Here is a 19,466-nt window from a genome sequence, read left to right as displayed (position 1 = left end):
GCAAACTAAAGATGAGAAGCCACAAATGTTGAAATTATTATATCAAAAGGGAAAAAAATTAAATCTAAATACATGAACCATTTTTGCTGGTTTGAAGGTACTAGTAGAGCAAAACATATCGCCACCTGCAGGTGGATGAGCTTAACTAATGCTTTTCAGAGGTGATTTTAGAAATCAAATCGCTAAATTTTACCCAGTGATACTTTGTGTGATCTCACAGAAGAGTACACATCTATTTGGCAAAAAGTCAGGTAAATAGCTAAAATAAGTTTCTAGATAATATACTAAGGAAGAAAAAACCTGCTAGTACTGAATATAAGAATTATAGTCCAAATTATCAATTATACTTTCCATCTGACCAAATACACTGAAAAATTGATTTTAACATGCTTCCCATCTAAAGTAAAACATTTGGGCAGCGCCTGGGTGGCATGGTCGGTTGAGCATCCGACTCCTTGTTTCAGCTCAGGTTATAATCTCAGGGTCGTGGGATCCAGCCCTGCATTGGGCTCTGCACTCAGTGCTGAGTCCGCTTGGGATTCTCTCTCCCTCTCCCTCTGCTCCTCCTGCTCATGCTCGCTCTCTTGCTCTCTCTCAAATAAATAAATCTTTTATAAATGAATAAATAAATAAAAGTACAACATTTGGGTTATTCTTTTTTTTTTTAAGTGGGCTCCACGCCAAATTCACAACCCTGAGATCAAGGCCTGAGCTGAAATTAAGAGTTGGACGCTTAAGCAACTGAGCCACCCAGGCTCCCCTGGGTTATTCTTAATAAAAAGGACATATTTATCAAAAAGTAATGACTTCATGTATCTATACATTAACCTCTGCATACTTTTAATATTGTATCTCTTATAATACTGAGAGATGGAACAGAACAAACAGTACTAGAAACAAACTAGAAGGATATACCCAAAAAAATGTTGATAGTGATTATCTTTGCAAGATGGATTTATAGGTGACTGCTATTGTCTTCTTTCTGCTTCTTCTGCATTTTTGGGCTGTTTCTTATTGTAAGAGAAAAAGATCACCAGAAAGATTCTGACTATGCAGAAAGAAATTTTTAATTAACTTCTTTAAAAATATTTTTATAAAACATGTCTAGGGGGCGCCTGTGTGGCTCAGTCGTTAAGCATCTGCCTTCAGCTCAGGTCATGATTCCAGGGTCCTGGGATCGAGCCCCACCTCAGGCTCTCTGCTCAGCAGGGAGCCTGCTTCTCCCTCTCCCACTCCCCCTGCTTGTGTTCCCTCTCTTGCTGTGTCTCTGTCAAATAAATAAATAAAATCTTAAAAAAAACCAACAAAACCAAACACGTGTCTAATTATCAATAAAGTACAATTCTACAAAGGAGATGCACTCACCAAATCAGGAATCTTTTCAGGGGGATGAAACATAGCCTTAATAAAAAGAATAACAGCTAATCCAGACGTACTCTGAATTGTCTGTAAGAGGTCATCTATTTGACAAAAAAGTAGAGAGCATGTATTAAATGACAACAGATACTTTGGTCCAAGGGAAAAAGTACATGGTGCAGGGTCAGACAGTCCTGGGTGCAATTTCTAGCACGACCACTTCCTAGGTTGAACAGACCCTGGGCAAGTTATTTAACCTCTCAGGCACCCAGCATTCTCTTCTGTAAAATGAGAAAATGTAACTCCTATTTGACAGTTATTATAAGGTTTAAATGCATAATTAACACAAAGTTTTTATGCCCAGCACATAAATGCTTCATAGATGTGATTCCTTCCTCTCTCCTCTAACCCCCACTCTCTCTTCCTCTCCCCCCAGCACATGTAGCAGCAATACCACTTGTCTCTCCTGCACTGATGCCGCGCCATCCCAACCCCCACATATATTACTTTTTTTTTTTATAAATGAAAAGTAACTGTTTATTATTGGAGAGAAAAGTGTATACAAGAAAGTCTAGATTCTTTTTCCTCATGCACTACTTTTGTAATAAAGTTCCAGATATCAACTTTGAAGATATTTACAAGGGTACATTTTTCTTAGCATGGGACCATTTACTGTATGATGGACATTTCCTCAGAGAAATCATATATGGAAACGGAACATATTCTTATAGTTTACAAGAAGCTTAGAACATTGTGTTAACAGAAGATGATATATTTTACTGCAAAATATTATAAAAGTGATACAATTTTGTAGCCCATAAATGTTTAATTACTTGACTTGAACGGGAATGAAAAAAAAACCCAGCAAGACAGGCCTGGCTTTTAAGACTTTTTATATTCAATTCGTTCTACGTTCACATAATCTCCAATTAGCTGATACACGTAAGTGACAACTGTAGAAGCCTGGATGTCCATTAACACAAATGAAGGAATAATATTTGTTTCCAAGGCATTATATGTTCCAGTGGCAGAACCTGGGTTAATGTAGAATTTATTTTCATGCTCAAATGCTTCAAATTTGTGTGTGTGTCCCGAGATAAGAATGTCCACATCAAACTGCCTCTGCAACAGGGCTAAGCTGGCCATATCTCCCCATGGAATAACTTGATGCTCATGGATCAAACCAATTTTGAACTGCCCAACAGTCACAACCTTCTGTTCTGGATAATTCAGATTCTCATCGAAGTCTCCTCTCACAGTATGAACATCACCGGCCAGAGCCTTGAGATAGTCATAACTCTCTTTGGTGCAAAGGTTTCCAGTACAGAGAATGTGCTGAATCTTTCCTGGCACCAGCAGTTTTTTTAATTTAGCTGGCAAACTGTTGCACCAGTGTGGGATGTGCAGGTCTCCTAATACCAACATCAACATTCTGCCACTGGGCTCCGCTCAGTCACCACCACCGCCGCCGCCTTCTTCCTCGGGCTCTATATTACTTCTTAACGTGATTTCAGAGCTTGTATAAAAAGCCTGCATCAGTGCTAACTGCAAACTTTGCTATTACTGGCACTGTACCCAATGTAACCAATCTTGGCTTGCTATTTCCTCCTTGTTTTCTATCAGCCTCTGTTTTGTGAGAAAGTTTCCTAAATATGGTGAATTATTCAACCTGGGCTAAGAATCATAAATACCTACCATAAACTACCTAATAAACATCCATTCTGTCCTTTATCCCTGCTAACAGAACTGTGGCTTTGACTGGCACATCCATGTACTCAGCCAAAGGCAGGATACTTGCTTCCTCTATCTTCCTTGCAACTAAAGGTAGCCATGAGCGTTCAGGCCAATGGGATGTAAGCAGGTACTTGGGTACTTTTGTTTTTCCTGATTAAAGGTAAGGATGCAACTGGCCTTCCTTCCTGCCTTACACACAGACATAATGTCTGGAGCTACAGCAGTCAAATGGCAACCATGAGGCAACAAATGTGGGCGTGAGATTCAACATGCTGAAGACAGCAGAGCAGAAAGGCAGAAATGTCTGGGTCCTGGCCCGCAAACAGCCATTCGGGATCACCTGCCTCTGAACTTCACGTTCTGTGGGAGCATAGGGAGGCACATTTGCTGAAGTCCCTGAAATTTAGTTTTCTGTTACCTGTAGCCAAACACTTGACTGATACGTGAAGCTTTAAAACCCTGGGGCAGAATGGCACTGGATGGCCCCATCAACCGCTCAAAAAAGAGGCTGCCTTGTATTAAAATCAGGTCTTCCCTACATTTCACCAGTCTTTTTTTTTTTTTAAATAACAAAGTCTCTTTTAAAAAGCAAATATTCTCTGAAAAGATGTCTGTAAATTGTGTCTCAAACTAAATTTCCTTTCCTTTTAATAACTACCTGAGATCCTAGCCTAAATAAATAAATAAATAAATAAATAAATAAACTATCTGGACAAAATAGCTAGCACTTTCACTAGTTACCAGGATTCAAAACAAGTAAACAATGAGGTATTATTTTTTCCCCATTAGCCTAGCAAAACCAGAGTCAGTTACTGCTCTTTACAAACAAAAACTCTAAACCAATCCCAATAATCTTTTAGTAAGTTAATAATACTATGCATGCATGACCATACAGAACATGAAGTAAAGGGTAAAAAGGTAATTAACTTTTTATAAATACTTATGTGTTCAGTGTCATTTTTTTGTTAACCTTACTGTAATATAATATTGACTGATATAGAAAACACCCAAAACAAGTGTACAGCTTAATGAATTATTTGAAGGTGAACACCCTTGTACCCAGTATCCAGGGTGAGAAATCGAACTCAGGCACCCAGCCCAGAAGGCTTTTATGAAGAGAGACTTCCTCTTATTAACTATTTGGCTTCCCAGTAACATAGTTCATCTGGATAGAAGCAACATATGAGAGATATAGGGGGGACAATGACCACCCCACAAGGACCACTGTCGTTACTTGAAGAAATGCCTGCTGCTAAGGAGAAATGTATGGGTTACATTCACCTTTCCAGATCTTCCATTCAAATTTGGAAATCTCTTATCAAGAATTTTCTTTTGCCACTTAAAAGTCTGTAGCTTTTCAACACTAAGACTGTTAGGTTTTCTTCTTTACAATACACACATCCACATTTAGAAAAGTTCTTCAACATTAGCCCTTGCAGAATTGGCACATTTGAAAGAAAAAGCATTAAAACCTCATAATCTAGGGCCTTTCCCCATTTTAAGGGGCTGGGGGAGAAGAAGTTCTACATCTCAGCTACATATCAAACATTTCATACTATTATTAGCAAAAGCTGAATGACACTCAATTATAATCATCATTTTTATGGTTTTACACTTACCATCGCTTAAAAACTTGGTGAAAATACTCAGCAATCCACACATACTTTGCCATGTGGGAGAACCGGAAGTCTTCAAATGAATTCTCTGAAAGTCTTGTATTTTCTGCACTAACATCACTGAAACTCTAGTGCCTACCAACAAGTCATTCATCAACTGCGTTTGAACTATATGATTTCCAGCAAATTTTCTATAATGAAGAAAAGACGTTATTACAAAAGAAAAGTCACATAAAATTGTCCCCATTTCTATCTCTCTGCAAAAGAAACATTCCTCAAAGGGCCAAAATTCATTTTAGATTATACTAGACATTTATGCCTCTCTCTTCCATTCCCATAAACATTCCAATTATGGGGACATTTACTGCAAACTTTCAACCCTCTGATCTCAACATTTTCCTCCTTCTCAGCTAATGACTAACCTTACTTCACTTTTTTTAGAGTAAAAATAAAAGATCAAGAAAGAATGCCACAATTTCTTTTTCTTTCTTTAAGACTTTATCTATTTATCACAGAGAGAGAGAGCACACAAGCAAGGGGAGCGACAGAGGGAGAAGCAGGCTCCCGCTGAGCAGGGAGCCTGATGCAGGACTCGATCCCAGGACCCTGGGATCATGACCTGAGCCAAAGGCAGACACTTAACCGACTGAGCCACCCAGGTGTCCCAAGAATGCCACAATTTCTAAACTTGAACACTCTCTCAACCTTGATACGCTTTCTTCACTTGGCTTCCAAGACACCAGGCTCTCCTCCATTTTCTCCTACTTCACCATCACTCCTTCCTAGACACCTTGGCTAATTCATCCTCTTCTCCCCAACCTCTTTATGTTACAGCTCTCCACAGCTCAGTCTTTACTCTCCCTCTTTGGTCCAGCTACTTTGTTCCCTTGATGCTGATCTCATCTAGCTCATAAACTTTAAATTATAATCTATATATGCTGATAATTCCCAAATTTGTATCTCCAGCCTGAACATCTCTTGCTAATCCCAGACTTGTATATGCAACTTCCTACTCAATATCTTCACTTGGATGTCTAACAGACATCTCAAACTACATGAACTCATCTTCAACTCCAAACCTGCTCCACCTGTTGGGATCTCTACTCTACAAAAATTGTCATCACCCTTGACTTCCCTCTTCCCAACTCTATCTGTAAGAAAATCCTGTTGGCCCTACTTTCAAAATATATCCAGAATCAGACCAACTCCACTGCTACTCCTGGCTTAAGTCACTCTCATCTCTCCCTTGGATTACTGCAATGGCCTCCTAACTGGTCTCCCAGATTCTATCCTTGCCCCGCCCCCCCTCAGTCTATTCTCAACACAGCAGAAAATAGGAAGACTGGCTACAAGTCTGTTGCAGAGTAAGAACCAGCAAATAGCTGGCTTACCTCTAGAGAAGGTAAAACAACATGCACAGGTAAGGCAGGAACACCATATTGCAAACAAGAGAAGTAGGTAAATATATGAACAATGAATGCCAAATGCCATAACCTCAGCTTTCTTCACTCCCTCAGCAACCAGAATATTAAGCCAATGGTTTGATTCCATGGTGAATCTGTTACCCATGCAAAAAGACCTGATGATATTGATATCAGAGGTTTTCCAAAGAAATAGCCTAGCTAAACTAGTCTATAATAAAACCTGCAATCAACCCCACCCATATGCACAGATTCAAATCAACTCTCAGTGCCCGCATCCTTAAATATGAGCGCTTGGCCAAAAATCACCAGACTTCTGACAAAAGCTTCTAGCAACAAATATAGTGACTGAAAGCATCAAACAGAAAAAAAGCAACTTAAAAGAAATAGGACTATGTAAAGATAAGAAACTATAAAAAAAAATACTACACTAATATCCTCAGAAAGATAAGGTATTTCATATTTCATTCATAAAATAAGAACAGGATGCTATAAGTAAGGAACACTCAGGGAGAAAGGAGCTCATTCCCACATTCTCCTAAGAATTTATTTGATTTTTTAAATGAAATATCAAACCTCTAAAGAATAAATTTCAATAATCAGGTCTAATATTAACAGAGAGGGATGGAATGAAGCACATTATGGAACCTTTTTTTTTAATTTCCTTTGTACAAAGACAACACACAACCTCAAGTGTACAGGCACATACCCACAAGCATGCAAACACATAATACTTGCCTATTTTCTTCTGAGATTTCAATTAAACTCTTCTGCAGAAAATGAAGCACTGAAACAAAAAGAACACATAATGACAAAGCAGAACCTAAAACTGTAAACTTTAATGTCAGTATAAGAAAATATTTTAAGTTAGTGTTACCTATAATGATATCATGGTATAGAAGTAGAAATTTAAAAGGAAGGGGCATGATGTACCTTAGTAATCTGCAAGACTCTACCCATTGCCAAGAAAGTGAAAAAGAACCAGTTCTAAAATGACTCACACAAACAGTTACCCCCTCAGAATAAAATAAAATAACAGGACTTACCATTTTTAAGAAGATTATTAACTCCTGCTCTACCTATGGGGATAAAAAAATTAACACTGGTAAGGAGCCCCAGGACCAAAATTAACATCATTTAAAAACAATGATGTAATGATAGAAAAAATACTACACAAGAGCTGGCTTACCCAAGTCAAAGTTTTCCATACAAGAAGATATATTGTCAGTTACTTTCCTATAAGAATATAGATGAGTAGTATTCAATTCTTCCTGAAGACGAGAAGTAAAACTTTGTATAGCCTCAGTTAGAAAAAATTCAGGTAGGCCATCTAGTGAGCTAGAAAAAGAACCAAGTATTAAATATCTGACAACCATGTAGCAAGTGGATATATGAAGTGGGGAGGGAATCATACAAATGAGGGACTACTGACCTACACCTTCAAAATACAGCCAGAAAATTTTAACTTCATGCCACAATCGTTGGAACTCCTTACCTCCATCTTGTTCCCCCACCTCAATAGAGTAGCCAGAGTGATATTATAAAAACACCATGTCAGTCAGTCTTTTGCCTAAAATCATCCAACAATGTCCCTCTCAAATTAGATGCCATAGTGCTGACAATGATTTACAAGACTACACACTCTACCGCCACCGTTATCTCTCCAGCCTCATCATCTTAATCCGTGTTCACTTAGCTCTAACTACATGGCCTCCCTTGTTGCGATGATATACCAAAGCCTTTGCTCTTGCTATTTACTCCATCTGACATGCTTCCCTCAAACAGACCCAATAACCATTCCCTCATCCCTTTCAGGTCAATCTCAAATATCACCTTATCAGTGACATTTGAGCAAAGACATCTGAAGTTTATGGAGATAAACTGTAACCTTCACCTCGTCCTTGGTGCTGCCATCCCCCACTCACTGTCTTATTTTTCTCCATAGCATCTATTTCATCTAATCCTAATCTACTATTTATTAGGATATTATATATCCTAGTTTATTTTGACTATTTTCAATTTTGGTCTTAGAATGTAACTTTCAGGGGTGCCTGGGTGGCTCAATTGGTCAAGTGTCCGATTCTTAATTTTGGCTCAGGTCATGATCTCAGGGTCACGGGGTCAAGCCCCGCACCAGGCTCTTCGTAGGGAGTCTGCTTGAGATTCTTTTTTTTTTTTTTTAAGATTTTATTTATTTATTTGACAGAGAGAGACACAGTGAGAGAGGGAACACAAGCAGGGGGAGTGGGGGAGGGAGAAGCAGGCTTCCCGCAGAGCAGGGAGCCTGATGCAGGGCTTGATCCCAGGATCCCGGGATCATGACCTGAGCCAAAGGCAGATGCTTAACGACTGAGCCACCCAGGCGCCCCTGTGCTTGAGATTCTCTCTCCCTCTCCCTCTGCCCCTCCTCCCCCCACCCCGCGCTCTCACTCTCTCTCTCAAATAAATAAATCTTAAAAAAAGAAAAATGTAACCTCTATTCTAAACTGTTTTATTCACTGTATCCTCAATGCCTAGAACACTTACTTGACATATAGTTAGATGGTCAATAAACATTTACTTAATAGATAAATTCAATTAGCGTCAATTTTACTTCAATTAATCTAAATGAAAACCAGCAAGTGTTCTTTAAAAAATTTGACTGAACAGTTCTAACACTCTTCTGGAAGAAAAAGAATTTAGAAATAGGAATAGTCTGAAAAAGAAAAGTCACCAGAGGGGTGACTTGCTCCAGCATACAATTAAACTACATTATCAAACTATAGTAAATAAAAGAGTGATGTTGGTGAGTAAACAAACAGACCCAAGTCTAAAACCAAATCTATGTTTATACAGAAACACAGAACATAATAAAATGGCATTCCACATACATAGGAAAGATGGACTATTCAAAAGTTTGGGGATAGGTGGTTCCCCATTATGGAAAAGAAAACTAAATTGGATCTCTAACTTACACTCCACTCAAAACTTAGTTCCAGATGAAGTATTTTAAGAAAAGACAAGCAAGTAATTTTATGCGCTTTTATAGTAGAGAAAGCATCCATAAGGAAGGCATGAAACTCAGAAAACTATATAAAGAGAAATACTAGTGAGTTTGATTACCAAGAAAAATTTTGTAATTTTTATAAAGCAAACACACCACAAAGAAAGTTTAAAGACCAGTAATAAAACAAAGGAATATTTGGTACATAATCTATATATAGCCCTTATACCCATGCCTTTCTTTATTGGCATGGGTATAAGAGAGGCTAAAGGTGTGAGAGTATTGCTTCCCTGCTATTCTTACAAACAGGAGGGTATATGACCCAATCTTGACAACAAAAAGTGATAGGAAGTTTCCTGGGACATTCTGCAAAATGTTTTTTCTCTCCAATAAAAAGAGATAGAAAAGAAAAAATTTCCTTTTCTTTTTTTCTGGATGCTATCATGCCTGTATAAGGTGCCTGTAACTGCTACAGCCCCTTTGTAATTCTGAAAGAAGATATGGCCAACAAATGGGAGAAAAATGGAAAACATCAAGATCTTTAATGACATTGTTGACTACTTCCCAAAATCCTAGAACTGGCCAGTATCTGATCACTTGCTTTTTGACACATTAAATAAATTTACTTAAATAAGAAAAAGAAAGGACACTCTAACAAGGAAACATACAAAAGATATATAATCACAAATAGTAAAACTCCACATATTAAAAAATGTTCAATCTCACTAGTAATCTAGGAAATAAAAAGTAAAACCTAGTATTATTTTTTTACCCATTAGATTTTAAATGGTTTAAAGATTATCCAGTGTTTGAAAGATATGAAGACACTGGCACTCTCATTCACATTAGCAGGAGTATCAACCGAAATAGCTTTGGGGGAGTACAGTTTAGCAATAGTTTTGGTCAAGAAATTCCACTTATAGGAATTTATCTCAGGGAAATACACATAACAATCATATATGTAATTAAGAATATCACTGCATCATTGTTGGAATAATGAAAACAAAACAAACTAAATATCAGTGGAAAAGTAATTAAGTAATATGTAACGGAGTCCATAAAAATTTTGGTATATCCACATTATGGGAATATTTATAACTGTAGGAAAATATAAGGACTTCTGGTGGGAACATAAAATAGTGCAGACACTATGAAAAACAATATGGAGGTTCCTCGGGAAATTAAAAATAGAATTACCATATGATCCAGTAATCCCACTTCTGGGTATATATGCAGAAGAACTGAAAGCAGGATCTCAAAGAGATATTTACGGACGCATGTTCATAGCAGCACTGTTCACAACAGTGAAGGGGAGGAAGCAACCCAGATGTCTTATCAGCAGATGAATGAATGAATACAATGTGGTACATATGGACAATGGAATGTAATTCAGCCTTAAAAAGGACAAAAATCCTGCCACATGCTACCACATGGATGAGCCCTGAGAATATTATGCTAAGTAAAATAAGCCAATCCAAAAAAGATAAATACAAATATTCCACTTATATGAGGTAACTAAAGTAATCAAATTCATAGAAACAGAAAGTAGAATTGTGGTAGCCAGGGGCTAGGGAGAGGAAGAAATGGGGATTTACTGCTTAATATTTATAGAGTTTCAGTTTTACAAGATGAAGAAGCTCTGGAGATCCACTGCACAACAATGTAAATATACTGAACACTCAAAAATGGTTAAGATGGCAAATTTTATGTTGTGTGTTTTTTCACACAATTAAAAAAAAAGATTAAGGACTATGCTGACATGAAAGTATCTCTAAGACATTCTTTAGTGAAAAAACAAGCTACAGAGCAATAAGTATAGTCCCATTTATGTAAAAAAATCAAAACTAAAATACAATATGATACACACACTAAACCCAAAGGAAAGGTCTAAAAACAGATACAAAAATGTTAAGTGATGACCTTTACTAAAAAAAGTAAGATAAGCCAGAAAGAGTGAAACAGAAGGCTCACTTATTTTGTTCACTTCTATATTGCTTGAAGTCTTTACATCAAGCATATATTCTGGTATTACCTGTGTAATTAAAAATAGGTTTAAACTAAGAGCAAATGGAGAAAACAGAGGAAAAAGAAACAGCAAGATGACAAATTAAACTTAACCAATAACTGCATTAATGTAAATGGACTAGACCAGGAGTCAGCAAACTACAACCTATAGCTGGTTTTATTAAGGGCTGTGACCTAAAAAGTCATTCAACATTTTTAAAAAGTTGACATAAGTAAACAAAGCAGAGACCATATAAATGAAATTGTTAGTGACGCATTTCAGTTCAGTTTTACCAAACCAGGAGAACTTTAAATACTGGTTACTTTTGGTCAAATTGAACATTTATAATACTTAACTTCCTTTCCTTTTTTCCCTTACCTTGCCAAGACCTTCTTCAAGGGATTCTTTACACTCAAAGAAAGATAAATGCCTGCTAAAATATCCAAACAACTTCGAATAGTGGGATCACATGCGCCATTTTTATCTGCCTTCTCCAATAAAGGCACAATCTACAATCCAAAAAATTCAATCATTGTAATTTTTTCTAATATCAAGTATATACAGCAAAGTAACACAGTTTCAAATACTCTTTAAAGTCTCAATTATAACGTGTAATATTTTCTACACTGCATTGTTATGGATACCAATTTAAACACCTATTTTAGTATTTTTTAATCTTTTTAAATCATATCCCCAAATCTCAGTTTACCCTCCAGACCCACCTCTATTAAGAATTAGACTTGTTAATGGCTTAAGGTATAGAAATTCTGTAGCACTACTGAAAAATCAATAATATATTTAATTGCTTTCTAAAAAAATTATGCAAGTTCAAATGGTAAATCCTAATACTGAAATACTAGTAAGGACAATCTTTACATTTTAAATTAACTTTTAAATGTATCTGCTAAAAAGTTGTAAGGGTTCAAATTAATAGAAATAATTTCTTAAAATTTATGTCCACAAAAAAGGTATGCACAGTTGGCTCACTGTCCTATCTCTTTAGAGCTCCAATGGTGGCGGAGGCCTGAATATGGCTTCTACCAATACTCTGAATAAAATGAGATTATATAACGAACAGAAAAGGAAAAAAAAAACCCTATTCTTTAATGATACATTGATATTAAATAATTGGGAGCCAAAAACTGTCAGTTAATTTTAAACATCCAATCTTCAAGATGTATCCATGAATATCAATGTAGTCTTAACCAACTGAGCCACCCAGGCACCCTAGTATCAATGTAGTCTTACCTGTTTAACATAATGGATTTGTGACACTCCATCCGTGAGCTGTACACAATGTAACAGCAAAGAAGCTAGATTCTTTCCTTCCACATCAGCCAAAGCTAGATAACACACACACACAGATTTCTTTAAGGATTTAACAAAATGTATGGATAGAGTTTGCCTTTGCCTTTGTTATGCATTATGAAAAATCTAAGTATTTATAAACCAAAAAAAAAAAAAAAGCAGGCAGAACTTAGTCTGAAGACAGAATTTTTAGGAAACCATTTTACATGCAAAACTGAATATAATGAACATGGAAAAATTAAATAGTAAGAGTTTGAACATCATGTGATAGTGAGTTTCAGAGATACAAATACTCTGCAACCCTGAAAAGAAGCAAACAAATTATGTCAGAAATCACTTACATCTCAAAGTTTCAAGGTCTTGATGGCAAATGGTCAGCGCAGTTACTTGCATTTCTTTCTTCTTCTTTACACCCATTTTAAATAGAATTAATAGCAGCCACTGCAAAAAAGAAGAGTTTAAAGCATTGTCGAATTCAGGATTTCTGAACCTCAGCACTCCTGGCATTTGGGACCAGATAATTTTTTGCTATTGCGGTGTCATTCTATGCATTGTAGGATGTTTAACACGTGGATGAATAAACAAATGAATAAATTAACAAACACTGTCAGAAATGTATGCCTTTAACAACAGAAAAGTTTACTACCTGGTATGTATATTCCATATCTAAGTGACAAGCTGGTCCTGACACTAAGAACCTATGGCCTATCTGCAAAGTAAGAAATCGATACAGCGATGGAATGTGAAAAACCACTTAACAGAAAATGGTAATAAAAATGGACACAGGTATAATGGCAAGAAAAGGGAAGAATTTGAAAAGTGACATGCTTAGATCTAGGGTAATAATTGGGGATCACTTCCTAGGAGAGTGACCAATACACAAACTTAGGAAGGGATAGAGCCGGATAACTAGGGAGACTATTCTCTGGTGAACGGTGAGTAAGTTTACAGCAGGATTTGATCGTGGAACCCTCAACACTACACAAAAAATGGTTCGGTGTTTATGCGTGCTCAACGGATGCCTAAACATTTGTCTTAATGAACTGGGCCTCCCCAATAGGGGAATATCTCGTCCCCACCCTACAACAACGATCCAGAAGTGGCCAGAAGATGCTCAGCAAGTTGTACTCCTAAATCCCACTGGCTGTTTCCCTTTTGACCGCTGCTTCACTCCCACCTACACCTTTCTGGCTGACTCCCACAAACATTCTCTGGGAAATTTCCGAACCACATGGAGTGCGGCGAGCCACAGGTGACCGAAAAAAAGTGGCGAAAGTGCTGTCTCCGTGGAGACCTAAGCGACCGGAAATCGGTAGCAACCGCCAAATTCTCGCGATAGCAAAGGACGAGAATTGGTGCGAATCGCCCAGCTGCCCTAGCAAAGTAGCGGAGCCGAACAGAGTCGCGCGGTAGCGCGGGTCTAGCAGACAGGACGCGTGGGAGCCAAACCTCGTGCCCGTGAGCGTCTACGAAGAGTCGCAGCCGTCTAGACGAGTACCGGAGCTGGTCTAGTTCTACGATGTCTCCAAGGCTCGCAACGTGGTCTGTTGACTACCGGGTCGGGGCGATGGGAGGGAGACAAGGGGACCTGGAACAGGAGTCATCGCGAGAATTGAGCGACTGAGCTCTTCCAATAAGGAGTTCGGAGCGGCGGTGATGTCACCGGGAGCGGGTGTTAGCTAGTGGATTTGGGTAGACTTTAAAAGTGTGTGGGGTGCTCAGCTTACAGCGCACGGGTGAACCCAGCCGCGTGCGAGCTTACCCGCTTCATTCCCCTCAGGGAAGTCTAGACCTGGAGTACCTGGGAAGCACCTTTGCCTCAATCCAAACATTCCACCCTTCTCCCACGCAGTTTACCCAGCGCAGAGAAGGGGAGAAAATTGCCTCCGGGCTGCGGGAACCAGCGACCGTAGAGCCTGCGAGATGGGGTCATTGGGGGCATTAAGCCGAAGCCACGCTAGGAGTTTTAACTAAAATAAACGCCGAAATGAACGAACGTATGCCCGAGTGCGTTTGTTCGTTCAGCAAATAGTTCATGAGTGCTAACTGTCCGAGCGTTGCCAGCCGGTGGCCTTGAAAGTTATCCCCCATTTGGGATATGTATTTTGCGCAGAAAATAAAAATCGTCAGATGATTCATTCCTTTAGAAAAATAAAATACCTAGGTGCCGAACACTACGCTAAGAGCTGAGACGTGGGGTGGGGTGGTGGGGAGGGTGGAAAGATCCGGACATAGTGGCTGGAGCCAAGTGAGTTAAGAGGGTAGGATGTAGGGAATGGGACAAGGGGAGTTAGATGATGTAAAGCCCGATTGCTCATTATAAGGACTTTTATTCTGACATGGGGAGTCATTTTGAGCAGAAGAGTAATAGGGTTATTTACATTTCAAAAGAATCACTGGAGATACTTTGTAGTGGAAGCTGGAAGACCAGTGAGTGAGGAAGCTATTCTTGTAAACTAGGCTAGCAAGATGCCCAGGGTGGTAGCAATGGAAAGAAAGTGTGAGGAATGGACAGGTTCTGGATTATGATCTGGAAGTAAGCTAACAGGTTTTTCTGAAGGAAAAGATACGGGGTATGAAGAAAGAGGAGTCAAAGATGATCCCAAGATTTCTGGCTTAAGCAAGGGGGGAAGATAAAATTGCCATTTATAGTGATGGGGCAAAAATTTGGAGTGGAGGGGCGCCTGGGTGGCTCAGTTGGTTAAGCGACTGCCTTCGGCTCAGGTCATGATCCTGGAGTCCCGGGATCGAGTCCCACATCGGGCTCCCTGCTCAGCAGGGAGTCCGCTTCTCCCTCTGACCCTCTTCCCTCTCGTGCTCTCTATCTCTCATTCTCTCTCTGTCAAATAAATAAATAAAATCTTAAAAAAATTTAAAAATTTTGGAGTGGATTTGAATGGGTTTAAAACAGACTGGGAGAGGAAATGGCAAGATCAAGTAGAAACAGATCTAGTACTTCCATTATACAGGGTCAAATAAATGGAGCAGTAACTCTTTGGGAAGTAGAGGCAATGAAGGTTTGGGTTTTAAAGATTCGAATAGTAACATGTTTAGAGAAGATATCTTTTTGTTTTTGTAAGCACCTGGCCCTACCAGCTTGAAACCACTTTAAATTCTCTGCTTGAGGTTTTCTAGAACACACCATAAATTTGGGCCATGAACTTTTTTTTAAGTAGCTATTTATTTTATTTGTAAAAATGCATTCAAGGGAATTTTTAAAGAATCTGTAATCCTTAGTATATAAAAGTGTAAAAACACTTAAATGACATCTTACTGTAAAAGTGGACTACATAAAATCATGAAAAATAATCAATATATCCATGTTTTGTTCAGTATAGTTTAGCTCTGGAAATATGTACCTGTTGAAGCAGCATTTTCCCCTCAATTAGGGAATGGATTTTTTAATACTTATTTAATGACACATTTTCATACATAATGATTTTAGAATCTTTGACATTTGGAAGGACATTTGAATAATTAAAATTTGATCTCTGAAAATCACAAAAAAGGACTTTAATTGCCTACTCATTTAATACTTGTTCATAAAAGTCTCTATACAAGCCAAACTTCGTACTGATCCAGGGTAAGTTTCTCCTGTAAGTATTGTTTTGCATAACCGAAAAGCATGGTATAGTCTGTCAGTTTTATAGTCCCATAACCTCCTAAAAAAAATACAGGATGTGGTAATCTGCCAGCAATACATGATGATTTACATAATTAAAGAATCCCTCATAAAAAAGCCTTATTTCATAGTTTCATGTCTAAGATGAAGTCCAAGGGCGCCTGGGTGGATCAGTCGGTTAAGCGACTGCCTTTGGCTCAGGTCATGGTCTCAGGGTCCTGGGATCGAGCCCCGCATCGGGCTCCCTGCTCGGCAGAGAGTCTACTTCTGTCTACTTCTCCCTCTCCCTCTACCTGCTGTTTTGCCTGCTTGTGCTCTCTCTGTCAAATAAATAAATAAAATCTTAAAATAAATGAAGTCCAAAAGCATATACTAGAGCTATGAATATGAACATTGTGTCATTTTTTAAATATAAGATGAAATTTTATTACTTGTTAATAAATTTATTTGTTAAATATGTTGGCCCCCCCAGTCAGTGAAAAGAAAGCAAAGTTCTTGTTATTTATCTTGCTGCATAATAAATTAACCCCAAAACTTAATGTATTAAAACACTACATTTTTACTCTCTCACAGTTCCTATGGGTCGGAAATTTAGCAGCCTTGTATGTGGCTGAGTGCTTTTGGCCAGGAGTCTCTCATGAGCCTGCAGTCATTGGAATATCTGGCTGAGGTGGGAGGAACCACTTCCAAGATGGCTTAACCCAGAGGCTCTGGTTGTTGACAAGAGGCCTCAATTCCTTCCATGTGGGCTTCTCCCCAGGCTACTTAAACATTCCTCACAGCATGGTGGTAGTCCTTCCCCAGAATGAGCACATGAGACAGCCAAGTAGAAGCTTTTTTTTTTTTTAAGATTTTGTTTATTTGACAGAGACACAGTGAGAAAGGAAACACAAGCAGGGGGAGTGGGAGAGGGAGAAGCAGGCTTCCCGCCGAGCAGGGAGCCCGATGCAGGGCTCGATCCCAGGACCCTAGGATCATGATCTGAGCCAAAGACAGATGCCTAATGACTGAGCCACCCAGGAGCCCCAAATAGAAGCTTTGATGACTTTGATGGCCCAGCCACAGAAGTTACACACCATTTCAACAACATTCTATTAGTCACAAAGGTTAGCTTTATTCATTGTGAGAAGGGATGACACAGAAGTGTGACTATCAGGAGGTCAATATTATTGGGGAGTGCCATTTTGGAGGCTAGCTACCCCAGTACTATAGCACATCTGCTGGGTGTTCCTCGAGGCTTAAAATGTACTAGCAAAGGAATCACAACTACAGAATGATTTATTTAAGAGTGGTGTGAATATGATTTCCACAGTATACCTTAAAGGAAACATTAATGCTCATGTTTTCTTATAAAGTTATTTGCCTTTAATGGCATACATTTTCATAGAAGATGCCACGGAATTTAAACATAAAACTAGATTTATTGTGAGGAAGGAGCATTTTAGATGTTCTTCAGACTTTGTCTTTTTAAGCCATTCTGATCCCTTCCCTACTTAAGAGCACACAGTGGCTTGTCTTCTGTGTGACACTCCACTCTTCCTTCTCCATACACCAGGCTCCAAGTTGAGTGACCTTCTCAGTAGTCCCTGAAAGCACTGTCCTTTCATGTGCTGTGCTGTGCTCTCTGCTGGGATGGTCTTTCTTATTCCCACCTGTGGACATTTCAGCACACTTGAAGAACCCATCTCAAATGTCACCTCCTCGGTGAAACCTGGCGAGAAATCCCTGTTCTGCCATACTTAAATTTTTGTCTCGGTTATAACATTGTCATTTAGTCAGTTATTTGTATGCTTGTCAGCCTTCCTCCAAGTCCTTCCAAGACAGGGACCATCTTCAGATGCCTAGTGCCTAGCGCAGCGCTGAGCATAAGTAGCTCAGCAAATATTTGTTGGGTTAGGGTAATGGCTATCAAGTTCTTCACAGTGTTAATGGGCAGTGCTGCTTATTTTACCACTATGTGGCAGCAAACTACGGAATTATTTCCTCCTCTGAGTAAGGAGTTTAGCCAGGATGAATATTCAGCAAATTGTAGTCAGTGGTTTTTTTGGGGGGAGTGGAATTAACAGGAGGCCCCCATTTTCCATGCTATTTCTGCATTGTTTGAATAATAGCATGTTTTTTCATGTGGAATATAGCATTCATAGAGAAAAGCACAAAAAACATTTATAAAAAAGTTTAACTTCTTAACTTCCTACCCAAAAATATGTTGGAATAACTTGTTAATATGCTATTAAATACAACATGCAAATAGAAGATTATGAAAATTGCTCAATATTGTATGTATGTGTGTTTTGTTCATTATTATTCTAACTCTATGAAAAATGTTGGTATTTTGATAGGGATTGCATTAAATCTGTAGATTGCTTTGGATTAGTATGGACATCTTAATAATATTGGTTCATCCAATCCATGAGCATGGAATATCTATTTATTCGTGTCCTCTTCAGTTTCTTTCATCAGTGTTTTATAGTGTTCAGAGTACAGGTCTTTCCTTGGTTAAGTTTATTCCTAGGTATTTTATTATTTTTGGTACAGTTGTAAATGGGATTGTTTTCAACGTTGTGTTTTTAAAATTCAGCATTATTGCTGCTTATACTTTTTACATCAGAAAATCAAATCTTTAAAAGAAAATTTAAGTAATTCAAAAATTAAGTAATAAGGAAAAATAGTTATAAAATAATATGACCTGAAAATATTGGAACAGAGAATTATGTATACAGTATGTTTACAACTTCATAAAAATACAGATACTATGAATAAGGGTTGGAAGAGAATGTGTTTGGAAAAGTAGTTTATCAGGCTGGTTAGACTGAGTGAACATTTTTTCTTAAACTGTCTTTAATGTAGCACTGGGTTAATAAACTTTTCTTTTAAGGCCTGTTTTTGTAATCACCAAAAAGTTAACATTTTTTACTATCTGAATTATGTTACTGTCATTTTATTTTATTTTATTTTATTTGAGAGAGGGAGAGAGCGCGCGCATGTGTGCCAAGAAGTGGGCAGAGGGGGTGGAGCAGAGGGGAGGGAGAGGGACAAGCGGACTCTGCACTAAGTGTGGACCCTGACATGGGGCTGCATCTCACAACCCTGAGATCATGACCTGAGCTGAAATCAAGAGTCAACTGACTAAGCCACCCAGGCATCCTGTAACTGTCATTTTAAAAAAAGGCAACAGTTGTGTAGGGCACAGATGGAAAAACATAAAAATTTTAAATACGTAGCACCGTCCTTGATTAAAATGCTTTTGAAAATAAAATAAATGTTTTTCATTCTTGTTTTAAAAAGCAATCTCATTTCCCCCACATTATTCTGCCACCTAAAACCAGACATCATTTGGGAGCCCATGTATGGACTTTATCTAGAAAGACAAATGAGGAAGTTTTGCATCACCTGGTCATTATAACAGTCCCAATTCTCAGCC

The 19,466-nt window shown here is 38.3% G+C and overlaps 1 protein-coding gene and 1 pseudogene across 5 annotated transcripts in view; both read right to left on the bottom strand.

Annotated features, from left to right (window-relative positions):
• Positions 1-14,002, bottom strand: part of THADA (THADA armadillo repeat containing) — a 322,099-nt gene extending 308,097 nt beyond the window's left edge. For all 5 annotated transcript variants that reach the window (XM_028103861.2, XM_088026549.1, XM_088026548.1 and 2 more), the window contains exons 1-9: positions 13,873-14,002; positions 12,765-12,864; positions 12,364-12,458; positions 11,494-11,624; positions 7,317-7,465; positions 7,174-7,206; positions 6,866-6,914; positions 4,710-4,897; positions 1,366-1,460 (exon numbers count right to left, since the gene is read on the bottom strand). In XM_028103861.2, coding sequence (XP_027959662.1) covers positions 1,366-1,460; positions 4,710-4,897; positions 6,866-6,914; positions 7,174-7,206; positions 7,317-7,465; positions 11,494-11,624; positions 12,364-12,458; positions 12,765-12,840 — 816 coding nt within the window. In that variant the 5' untranslated portion in view covers positions 12,841-12,864; positions 13,873-14,002. The remainder of the gene's footprint in view (positions 1-1,365; positions 1,461-4,709; positions 4,898-6,865; positions 6,915-7,173; positions 7,207-7,316; positions 7,466-11,493; positions 11,625-12,363; positions 12,459-12,764; positions 12,865-13,872) is intronic.
• Positions 2,201-2,819, bottom strand: LOC114209739 (vacuolar protein sorting-associated protein 29 pseudogene; annotated as a pseudogene).
• Positions 14,003-19,466: the final 5,464 nt, after the last annotated feature.

Source organism: Eumetopias jubatus, unplaced genomic scaffold (assembly GCF_037043125.1).
Source record: "Eumetopias jubatus isolate StellerSeaLion01/CBP00866 unplaced genomic scaffold, mEumJub1_p1.0 scaffold_9, whole genome shotgun sequence".
Taxonomy (NCBI): domain Eukaryota; kingdom Metazoa; phylum Chordata; class Mammalia; order Carnivora; family Otariidae; genus Eumetopias; species Eumetopias jubatus.
The sequence above is the reverse complement of the archived record's forward strand: the minus strand, read 5'-3'. Positions and strand labels throughout refer to the sequence as shown.